The sequence below is a fragment of the Passer montanus genome, unplaced genomic scaffold, assembly GCF_014805655.1.
Source record: "Passer montanus isolate IOZ18808 unplaced genomic scaffold, ASM1480565v1 scaffold192, whole genome shotgun sequence".
In the NCBI taxonomy this organism is placed as follows: domain Eukaryota; kingdom Metazoa; phylum Chordata; class Aves; order Passeriformes; family Passeridae; genus Passer; species Passer montanus.
The window spans coordinates 18,548-30,667 of NW_024366503.1; the positions used below are offsets into that span (position 1 = coordinate 18,548).

A 12,120-nucleotide genomic window follows, 5' to 3' on the forward strand; every position below is an offset into this window, starting at 1 on the left:
AGGAGAATGGATCCATCTGAGGCCACTCTGTAGGCATGCTGTGCTGAAGCTGCCTACAGCCTCCATCTGCCTTCCAGCAGTCCCAAACCCTGCCAAGGCAGCTGGTCAGGCAGGTGGAAAGCAGCCTGGGGAGGCACACAAACTCAGCCCACTCCCACAAGGAATGCTGAGCCACGGGGTAATGTGGGCAAAAGTATTTTCCTTGTTCTCTTCAGCTTTGCAGGAAGTCTACACCAGCATGCAGCCACAGCTACATGGCCATGCAGAGAGGAGGTGACCATGGTTAAATTCAATCCCTGGATGCAGCCTCCATTCCCTAACAGGAAAAGAAGCCCTGCAGCAAGAAGGCTTTGTGGCTTCAAACTGCTGAGGCCTATTAATTTCTTTTGCCACCAAGGTGCAAGATTGGCCTGTGGCAGGGATGGGGATGGTCTGTTTGAGAGAGGTGGAGTCCCACTGTGCAATCTCTTCCACTGTCCCACATTTGTAGTGTGTGAGGGCTGCAGCTGAGGCCATGCACACTCAGATCATGTCAGCCCCAGCACATGTGGGCTGCACAAGAACCCAAGGTTCCCCAGTGCAGAGAAGCACCTTCAGCTTGGGCTGACTGTGCAGGAGAGAAGTCAGGGACCATTCCAGCCCTCCCAGTCAAGTAGGACCCAGAGCTTCCAGCTGGCTGCCAGCCCCCTAGTCCTGGTCAGTACTGCTGTCAGCTGTGGCCCAGCCTGGATTGCTTCCACATTTCCAAGGCCCAGTCAGGCAGCTCTCTGCTGCTCAGGTCTCAGGGGTTCCAGGGCTTTCAGCTCTCCTGAATGACCATACATACAGTGATGGAAATGCCAGCAAAGTGGGACACTGACCAATAGTGTGTGGACCACAGACTCCTCCACTGTCCTCACTCCCTGCCTCAGGTTTCATACATTTTGCTTTCAGTTTCTTCTGTGCAAGTGAATCAGGTCTGTCATGAAGACAAACTCCAGCTCACAGAGCTCCACTAATACTGCAGCTTCCAGCATTAATCCAGGATTTAGATCCTAATGTGTGCAGCACAAAGAGCTCTGTGGGAGCACAAAGCTGCTGAGCTGCCGCCCCACGGTGCTTTCAACGGGATCAGCTGCTTTCGTGCCAGCTGACAAGAACGAAGGAAGGACACCAGCACCCTAGCTGGGTCAGGGAAGCTGTGGCCAGGACAGCATACTCAAGATGCATTTTGTTTCCATGCTGTCCTTTGGCACATGGAAAGGATGTGCCTGCACCCCCAGGAACACATTGCTCCACCACAAGCAGCAGAGAGAGTGGAGGGATCGCACATATCAGGATGGTGGTAAATTCCTGCCCCCTTGGTGACAAAGATCCTTTCCCCTCCCTTCTGCCTAGTTCACAGTAGAGGCACCAGGACTAGCAGGGATGCACAGGGAAAGGGAAGGGATATTAGAGACCAGACTGGGTACAAATATCAGCAGAACATTATGCACAGAGATGCTGATCCCTTGCACCCTTCCCTCCCCAGGGAGTGATCTGGATGGAAGGCACTGCTGGAAACCATCCAGCACTGATCCTCTCTTAAAGGGTAGGGAACAGTAGGATGACAAACTCCAAACAGCAATTTGAGAGGAGGGCCTTGGCAGAGGTAGGCAGGGAGGCATGACAGATTCTGTCCCAGTATCTAACCAAATTAATTCCTGATACAAGCCAGCACCAGGTATCTTGCCGCTGTCCCTGGGGCATCATTCCCACCTGCCAAAATCTCCCTGAGCATGCTAACTGAGACACAGGGGTTGTTTGACACTAGGCAAGGGACATGCAGACCAGCACTTCACAGAGGGCACAAGGATGGGCTTGGCTTGCTGCCATGGGGCAGCAGCGAGGAGAGGAACCTACCTGAATCTTCACAGCGATAAGCACAGAGCTCAGCTCTTTGTCCAGCTCTTTCAGCACTGTGAGTTTCTTCAGGCGCAGACTGCAGAGCCTGTAAGACAGAGAGAATGGGACACATTCAGGCACCACCATCCCTGGGGCCCTGCCACATGGTACCCAGTGCTCAGAAGGCAGCCTGGATGCTTGGCCCAGTCGCAGGCACAAGCTTGGCCTAGGAACGCTGGCATTCACGCGCCACGGAGACAGCCCATCGGGGAAAAAAGGAAAGAAGGAAAATTAACAGAGCTAAAGCAGGCTTAAGGGATTAGCATGCAACAGGAAGTCCAACAGCAGGCCATGTGGTAAAGAGATCCCTTCCCAAGCAGCGCTGTTGCCAGCTCTGTTTAAATCTACCTTGGCCACAGCACTGTTTATTTATAAACCAAAGCACTTAAATCCACTCTTATCCTGGACTTAGTTAAGGCAAATGTTCCCATGCAGACATCACTCACTCTTCTCTTGCATGGTACCACACAGAGCTGACTTGGGAAGCAGCCCCACAGGAGGTTTCATACAGCTTCAGCCACCCGACAAGCTCAAATCCTGGGGACTCAGCATGGTAAGTGGCACTTCCAGGAAAAAGCTAGGAAGGATCCTGAGGATAAGTGAGAAGAGCTACTTTTGCTGCTCAAAGGAAGAGTCAGTGCCAGTGAGACAGCCAGCCACTCCCATCTCCTGCCTAGGAGCCTGCAGCAGGACTCCCATAGAGACTACTTGCAAGGAACTGTGTCAGGGAGCAAAGCCAGACATGGCTTTACCAGCATTTACACTGATGTTTTGCAAGTTACCCTCTGTGCTCCACGGCTGCCTTGCTGTAGGCTCTGGTTTCCAGGACTTCTGTGGATATCAGCATGCTGGACCTGAGAGTCAGGCCACCCTCTCTGGAGAACAGATTTGGCTGCTACCAATTATCTGTCTGTCTGACACACTGTGCTCTCTGAATACCTGCTTTATTTATTTTTTAAGGAGAAAACCTGCTCTTGCTATGGTGATATACAGCAGCAGTGTAGAACACTCCCAGAGATGGAACAACAGTAAAAAGGGAAGTACAGAGCCAAACTGCAGGACAGGTTTAGGGCTTAGCAAGCACTCACCTCCCTGTCATGTCTGTCCTCCCTTCTAAAATGTTGATTGTACAGAAGGTTTCCTGGACTGTGACTGCAACCCTGCTGCTCTGCCCTTCATGTTCTGGTCCCTCCTGGTACAGAGCAGAAGTCAGGAAGCTGGGTGTGCAGGGAAGTTCTGCACACTCGTTTGCCAGATGGCTGCATTATTCCAGCCAAAACCCAGAGCACAGACCCTAAGCTCTCGTACTCTGTGCACTCCAGCACTACAATAAGTGGTCCCATCTCTGTCCACCCACCCTTGCTTGTAGGAAGGGAGAAACTTTATTACCTGAGGCAGGTTTCTTCCTCCCCAGAAATACTTAGGCATGGTTAGCTAAGGGTGAGCTGTGGGGAGCAAGGCCAAAGACAAAGAGGCACCTCTCAGGCAGGGGGGGACTGAGTTCCTTCTGCCCAGAGAAAGGGATACAGCAACTCCATCAGATGTACTGAAGGAAAGCTTGAAAAGAGGCTAAGCTTAGCTAACAACCAGTGCTAATTGTGACTGTTGCTAGACAAGCCATGGAGAGAAATGAGGCTTGAACATGTAAGACAGGGACAGCACATCTACTCAAACTTTCCTCGCAGCACTAATTTAGTCACCTAGTTACCTGCATGGAAAAGTTATCTCTTGAAGACTAAAACTTACATAAGGATATTCAATCTTAATTGGAGGATGTGGAAAGGTTGTAATTCTACCTGACAGTTGTTCTTGCTGTAGAAACACACATCAAAAACTAATTCACTCATTAGCTCTTCATGTTCCTCTCTGAGGCAGTACCTGGTCTTTTTTCCAGGGGAAGAATGAATGCCTACTGGTCAGCTCTTCCACCTCTGATATGGCACTCTTCTCTTTCTACCCCTCTGCAGCTTTCAAGATCTATTTCACACAGTGAGAGATGCTGTAGTTTGCCCCATGTCCTTTCCACAACATGTGACAGAAGGTGATTCTCCCCTTCCACCCTGTGCTCTTCCTCCCTGCAGCACTCAAAGACATAAGGTACTCAAGGTATAGCTTGCACCCTGCTGCAGCTCCAACCTTTGTCCAAACAGTGCTTTCTAAAATACCACAACCCTTCCCACAGGGATTAACAGGCATGTTCTAGAGGCTGAATGTACTTGCAGCACAAGAGCACACAATTTTTAAGCAGCTTGGCTGTCCCTGATGATCCTCTTTTGATCTGTTACTTAACCAATCCCTGCATCACCCAGATTTACATCAGTGCTGAGTGTCCAGTGCCAGTACAGGGCAGCAGAGGGTCCCACACTAATCTCTGCAGATATCTACAGGACAGGATCGATCCACAGAGATCAGATGCTGCTCTGAACATTTCAGCCAAATCCCACGGCAACTACCCCATGGTTTTGTTCAGAACTGATCACAGTGTGATCCCTGAAAATCACTTTTTGGTAGACAAATTATAAATCTGGATTTACTTACTCCTATAATTAAAGAGAACAAGTAGCAACTGTTCTTGAGCTATGGAACTGCTGCAGGGACCTCCACTATACTGAGTCGTGGCAAATATGTCTGTGTAACATTCTGATAGCAACAATCACTGACAGCAACAAGGAAAATGAGCTCCAACAGGGCAGCCTGACAGCCTCCTGGAACCTCAGTACTCCTACACTCCTCTACTGGTCATTTACTGGGGAGAGGTACTCACTGTTCCCTGGTATTATCTTAAAAAATGCTGCCTTCTTTCCCACACTAAATGACAAATTTGGAGTTTTTGCTCTGAAGTTTGACTGAAACACTTGTGCATTCACCAAGCTGGCCTGTAGTTCTCTTGAAAAGGAAAGCTCTTATAAACATGCATTTTGTGAAATTCACTGCCAGCAGCAAAGCACTGCCTCCAGCGGTTGTTTGCAAAAGCATCCAATCAAGAGGTCATAGAGGACACACAGTGGCTTGTTTTTGTTAAGGCAGCTTTCCTGTCTGACCATCCAGAACCACAGGTAACTGTACTAATGCTGACAAATTGAATATTTCTTCTCCAAGGGATAGATACTCTGTCCTGCTGATGTGAAGAATCCCCATTCTTTCCATAACATTCCTGCTGCCTGACACACCCAAAGAACATATTGGGAGTCCACAGAGATGTTCTCCTCTTCCCAGGATGCTGCATGTGCCAAGGCTACTAATCCTGCTCCCTGTGCATTTATCCTTGCTAAGAGTGGCTCAATTTCAATTGCTTTTATCTGGCTCACCACAGTGTCCTTGCAGGTAGGAGGACAAAACATCTGCAAAAAGAACTAGATTTGGGTAATATAAGAGAGTATCAGTTAAATCAGTCTGTGGTTTACTTAAAATGTGCATCATACAGGTGATATTCTCCATCAGAGAACCACAGAATTGTTATGGTTGGAAAAGACCTCTAAGATCATCAAACCATTAACAAAGCATGACCATGTTCAGCACTAACTTTGTAACCCATGTACACGACTGCCTCATCCACCTGTTTACTGAATACTTCCAGGGGTGGTGATTCCAACACTTAATTCCCCCACTTCTCCACCCTTTCAGTGAAGAATTTTTCCTAACATCCAACCTAAACCTATTCTAATGCAACTTAAGGCTGTTTCCTCTTGTCCTGTCACTTGTTACCTGGGAAAACAGACCAACCCCAACTCAGTACAACCTCCTTTCAGAGAGCTGTAGAGAGTGATAAGGTCACCCTGAGTCTCCTTTTCTCCAAGCCAAACAGCCCAAGGTCCCTCAAGCTCTCCTCATAAACTTAATTCCCTAGACCCTTCACCAACTCTGGACACGCTCCAGCACCTCAGTGCCTTCTGTGTAGTGAGGGGCCCAAAACTGAACACAATACTCAAAGTGGAGCTTCAAATCATCAGGCAGAGGTGTGAGACCTGCTGAATTCAAGGTGTCACATCCTTTCAAGATGATGTTACTGCCATCAGGAGGATCAGCTCATACCTGTGTATGTACATGACCCACTGTGACAACAGAGCTTTGGTCACCCTGTCTCTAGAGTTTTTCCACTGCAAGTGGAACATGGACTGCTATGGGATGTCCCAGGATAAAGAGGCAGCTTTCTCCAATATTGTTGCTGCTGACAGTGATTTACTACAGGCTGATCTTCCCAATGCAATTGAATTGAGTGCAATAATATGTGACAGCTTTGTGGTGCAGTCACAATTTCTGCATTATCACTCCACTATCTTCACTTCATGTACATACAGATTGGAGGGATTTGTATAATCTGGGAGCCCAAGAGAAGGAGCAGACACCATTTTATTGCTTTAAAACTTGTTCCCTCTCTGAACACCATACAACAAGTTCTGTGTTTTCATTATTGGTTGCCTCTGTCAGAGGCTTAGTCAATTCCCCTAACCCAGGAAACCACAGCTGATGAAATCCCACTATTCTGAAAAATCCTCATATCTGCTTTTTTATAAGCAGACATGGGAGCTTAATTATGGTCTCTATTCTTTCTGGGTCTATTGTTCACTATCCCTTCCTCACAATAAATCATAAACATTTTAACTTTGATACAGCTGAAGTCTGGCTAGGGCTGCACTGTGTCCCCATTTTTTGCCAAAGCAATACACAGATGTATTGGTTTGCTTTTACAAGCATTCTTATCACTATTTGTTATACCAAATCATGTACATATTATCTAAGGACCAATTCACTCAATATTTTTATTGCAGTGCAGTAAAAGTGTCAAAATTCTCTGCAGATTCAGTGGACCTAATCCTCTACCTCCTAGAGACCACAGCAAGACAACATTAAAGCATTTTCTAATCTACTTCTTTTTTTTTCTTTTCAACAACAAAAGATAGTTTTTTGTTTTCCTTTTCACTGAAGGGGCAATATAAAGCATTATGCAACAATTTCCTGCTTGGGCAGTACTCTTTGCATAGTTTCCTTCTTGAAAAAAATGAAAAGTGTTCCCCAAGTTAAAAAAACTAATATTGTTTTGAAAAGCAAGTAGGTTTTCTGCTGCTCTGACTATGCCACTAAACTGGGTCACAAGTGATGCCCTCCATGTATGAACAGAACTAATCAAATCTTCTTAAGAGCAATGACAGCAGTCCTCCTCATTCTGGAGGAAGTCTTCAAATATTATTTGTATGTTTACCACCCTCTTACCGATATAAATGTATATGTATAAAAATATGCTTTCAGATTTTTTTTCCAAAGTATATATAAAAACTAGTATAAGCAAGTACTAGTCCAAAGAAAATCACATCCAAATAAAAAACAGTGTTTCAACTGATGTGTAACATCTGGAGAATCTGCTCTTGGCATGGTGCCCACTGCAGCTGGAACAAGCCAGGAGAAAAGCCCAGTGTGCATCCAGAGTCACTGCCCAACCCCGCTCTGTGCCCCAGCCTCAGAGCCAGTCCTTATCCCCAAGTTAAGGGTCAAGCCTTAATGAAATTAAATGAATTATGAAATGAAATTAATGACATGAAATTAATGAAATGAATGAATTAAGGAAATCCTCTCTTTTTCTGCTGATATCCTGGGCTGTTCAGTGCTTGGTTTACCAATCACTCGTGAGTGGCAGCTCATTCTCTGGACAAGACTGTTTCCCTGGACATTTGCACTGATTTCTCCAAGTGGCAGCAGCCAGGGACCTTGGATCCTTGTAGCTTCCAAGCCACCTATGAATGTTAGAACACATCCACCTTTCCCAGCACTGGCCCTCTGTGCATCCTTGTCAGCACGACCACCTTTATTAGATGCACAGACATGGACTAAGCCTTTAGTAGTGTCACTTTAGCTGCTCTTCAATATTTTTCCTGACTTTGACAGCTCAGATTTCCCTTCAAGGTGATATTAAACTCTGAGACTGGGCTTCTGGAAAAATGCCAGAATTTCCACGGGGCTCACAAGGCACGGGACGCTCCCGATGCTCCTGTACCCCCCCAAACCGCTGGAGTAGCACCTATTCCCAAAACATGTTCCCGCTAGAGGGCAGAAGGCAGCCGGCATGGACACACACCCGGGACACCGGGACGCTCCAGACTGGCCGGTGGCATGGGGCAGCTTGTAAAAGCAGACGTGATCAGAGGGGTGTCCATCCACAGAGCTCACCTCGGATAGTGGCCAAAGCAGGTGTCAAGGGAAGAGCACACAAACTGTGTGTCAGCGGTGAGACACCACCTGAAATGTGCCACAGCTTCATGAAAGCAAGATCCTCCCCGAGCCCCAAGTGGTGTGTTTGCATGAGACACCCCTGATGCACGCAGAGGGGAGGAGAGACCTACTCCACTTTCAAAAACCAAGTCCCTGTTGCCAGCAAGCAGAGCAATGAACTGGGACAGCAGCAGGTTCATCAGGCTCTGCAGATCAGGCATCAGCACAGGTAGGTGAGCCAATTACAGATGGATTGGGAGGAAAGCATCAGCCTGCTCTGAGCTTCCCCAAGGGACAGAGAGACAGAGGACTCAGGGCTTGCCAGCACACTCTTGCCACTCTGCCCTCAAGCCACTGCAACAGCTGCAGCCTGAGATGGGCAAGTAAAGCAAGCTGCACCGAAGAGGTGTAACACAGCAACAGGCAAAGGCCAAAAACTATGACAGCACCTCCTGGGTCACCAAGGAAAGAGCTACGGCAGAGCCACCAAATACCTGCTGTGTCTCAGTTCCCTCTGCCAAGATACACAAGGTGCTGAGCAGCACAACAGCCCTGGTGCCGACCAGCATTCCTCTCCTTGCCAAAAGAGACACATTTTGGCTCATCTGCATCCTGGCTGACAGCAGCTTGCTACCAGTAGCACACATCTGCCCTGCTGCTGGATCCAGAGCAGGGTTCTGTCACTGCAAATTGCAGTAGGTTTGACTTATCCCAATTCCCAAGTGACATTCACAAGAAATCCTAAAGCACGAAGCACAGAAAACAAAACCTCCCCAGGGTATGTCCCTTCCTTTCCTATGAAGCATTTCACAGCTTATAGCTCTACCTGCATCAAGAAATCCAGCCTGTTTTCCCACATTCCTCCCCTCCATCATCCCATTTCCTTTTCCATGTGCCCCTAGACAGACCAAACCCAAAGCTCAGATATCCCAGAGGACCAGATGACACCCTCCTTCCTTTTGTCTTTGAGGGTGCAGCAAAGGAAGGGGTTTCCTATCCTCACAGCAGCAGCTTGGCTGCACTACAGGGGAGGAGGATAGGCAAAGTCATGCTGGGGAGGGCAAAAAATAACAGTATCAGTAGGATATACATTACCAAGAGCAAGGTATCATCAAGCAATTCATCCTCAGTCAGGAGACAAATGGGAAGAAAACAGTGTCCTGCAAGCAGATACATCTGCCTTTCCTTGTCTTCCTGGCTGGCTTCTTGCTACTGCCTGGAGTTTTCCTCACAGCCTGGTGTCCTGGTTAGCATTTCCCCCCTGGAATGGCCATTCAAGATAGACTGCAGTCACTGAAAAGAGGCCAGTGCAGTGCATTAAATGGGACCTCAGCACCACTGTACTGAATTGGAGCACCTCATTTTTTTTTCATTTTCCCATCCCCATAGAAGGGAAAACCACACCATCAGCCCCTGCTGTTCTCATCTGACCAGGGAGGCCATTCTTAACTGCATCAAACATCACCATCTCACTGTGTATGCACCTTTATCAGGCCTGCCCTGCTCCAAACAGCCCTTGGAGGAGTGTTTAACTCTTTATTCTCTGTGCAGGCAATCTCTGCCTTGGTCAGCACCCAGCTGCTCTATGAAACCTCTGAAGCAGCTTTCCCACTGCAGGGACCACACAGGGCTCTGCCCAGGGGTTCTGACTGCTACCCAGAGGTCTCCCAGGCATCTTCTCTTCCATCACAGTCCCAAAGCATTCCTCTGTGCTCAGAGATGGATTTCACAGCACTGCAATACCACTGAGACAGCACACAGCTGCTCTCAACAGAGGCAAAGAACAGAGCAGGTCATGTCCCAAAGAGACACAACAGTCAGGACAAGGCATGGCAGGCACTCCAGGCGGGGTCAGGTGCACCAGTGAGATAAGGAGGTTTGGAGAAAGGATAAGGACACCAACACTATGCATGACTCAGCCAGCAGCAGTAGCTACTTCTGATCATCAGCAAGAGCCATCAGAGCTGCTTGCTACCAGTGTGAAAGCAGCCAGGTGTAAGGGAGGAAAGTGCAGACAGGTACTGGATTCACTGATTTTGTCTGCAAGAACTAAGATTAACTCAGGATTATGGAAGAGACTTGTTGGATTTATCTAAGAGAATATAAAAATATTTCTAAATACTGAACAAATCACCCTGTACAAAATTATCCTCTTCCTCAGGGTTTTCAAAACTGCTATCTGACACGTGTAGCCAAACTGCAGCCAAAACTGTTCCAGGACCAGCCACTGTTTCCTTCACAGGAAGATTGTAACAGGTTTTGCTTTAGAAACATGCTTGCTAAAGGAGATCAGCCAACATGCATCACTGAGTGTACACCAGCCCCACACCCAGGGAGTCACACCAGGAGAGGCAGATGGACCACCAGCAGTGCTGCGCTCAGGGTGCAGAGCACTCCTCTTTCCTAAAAGCTGTATCTACTACAGGCTTTCAGCTGGTTTTGTGCTGCCAAAATGTTACCATGCTAGCAAGGCACACCAAAGACTTGAACTACTCATAACACTGCATTTCCAATTAAAGAATTGAGCTAACATCCAGGTCCCTCTGCTTGTTTGCTGTCCATGGCATAGTGAGGCTGCTTCAAGCCTCAAGGAGGTCAATGCAGAGGTCATGAGATCCCAAACCAGGACAAGTAAGCCTGGCTGCAATAGAAAAACACACAAATAATTGGCCAAGGCCACACAGGAGTATTCCATTCCCTCCAGAACCCCCACAAAGCACAGACAGTAGTGACACTCTCAGACCAGCAAAGATCTCTGGGATTCCCTCTGGTTAGGCCTGCAGCCAACAGCCCCAGAGTGTATGTGCTCTCCTTCTCAAGCCTGCTGAACCACCCTCTGATGTTTGGACATGCCTCCTCACATGGACAAGTGTGTGCCAGCACCTCTGCAAGCAAACAGTTTCTAAACAAGACAAATGGTGTTTTCTCAAACCAATTCAAACACCATAGCAGAAGCCAGCCAAAGATAAGCCTATATTACGAAATGCTCCCTTCCTGTTCCCAGGCAGATTTCTTTAAGCACAACTGTCCTTTACAGGCTCCACAGCTACAGACAGCTCCAGAGTTTCAGACTCAGTAACACAGGCAGCCTCAATAAGAAGTGGACCACTCTGGCCTAGCACTTGTTCGTGTTGTGGATTTGTGTCAAGGAAAAGCATGGCACACTGTAGGCAGCAGACAGAGAATGGCCAACATCAGTATATAACCTAAATGCCACCTCCTGACTTGAGGACTGCTTCCTCCTCATCCTCCTTGCTGCAGACTGAGAGCTCCCACGAGTTTTGCCAGCCTGGAGAACAGATTACACACAAGATACACATCCTTCCTACCCTAATCTCAGGGTACATTCCTGCTAATGTGGTTAGTCCCACTGTAGGAGGAAAGAGCAGCTGCCACTGTGATGCCAAACCTCCCCAGAACCATAAACTCCCAAAGAGGATGAGAATGGCCTGTCAGCAATTCCAGCCTCCCCTTCCTAGCAAGTCTCCTCTCTCCAGACAGAACTCAATATAGAGCTCTGCCCAGCAGTTGTTATCCAACAGGTTAATAAAGCTCTCTGCTGCACAGATCTCTTAAGCCACTGATCTAGACCAGTGAGGCCACAGACCACACACAACAAACCCTTGTATGAGAGGTGGGAAAGCTATGAAAGGGCAGTTGTTAAAATAACAGAAGAGCCATCAGTCTGTGCAGTCAGTGACAAAAACAAGATCAGAGGATGGAATGAAAAACCTGAGATCTGCCTAGAAAGACACTTGGCTACTTCAACCTGTCACTAACACAGACATGCCAGAGCTATCCCACACTCCACAGCAAGGAGCTGCAGCTTACCTGGTGCTGCAGAGCAGCTTTCCTTTTAACACAGAGGTACCTGCAAACACTCCAGTGTGCACTGCTTCTCCTCACCAGTTAGCTTCAAAAATAGCCCCTCCTGGCACAGACATCCATCTTGAAACACTACTGCAATACCAAGCTTCTGGACTCTTTCTACCC

At 47.8% G+C, this 12,120-nt stretch overlaps 1 protein-coding gene across 3 annotated transcripts in view; it reads right to left on the reverse strand.

The window, feature by feature from the left end:
* Positions 1 to 12,120, reverse strand: part of LOC120500921 (phosphofurin acidic cluster sorting protein 1-like) — a 54,124-nt gene that overhangs the window by 18,112 nt on the left and 23,892 nt on the right. For 2 of the 3 annotated variants that reach the window (XM_039706432.1, XM_039706431.1), the window contains exon 2: positions 1,882 to 1,969. In XM_039706432.1, coding sequence (XP_039562366.1) covers positions 1,882 to 1,969 — 88 coding nt within the window. Of the gene's footprint in view, positions 1 to 1,881; positions 1,970 to 3,011; positions 3,038 to 12,120 lie in introns of those variants that run through there. The other variant, XM_039706433.1, reaches the window with a different exon arrangement.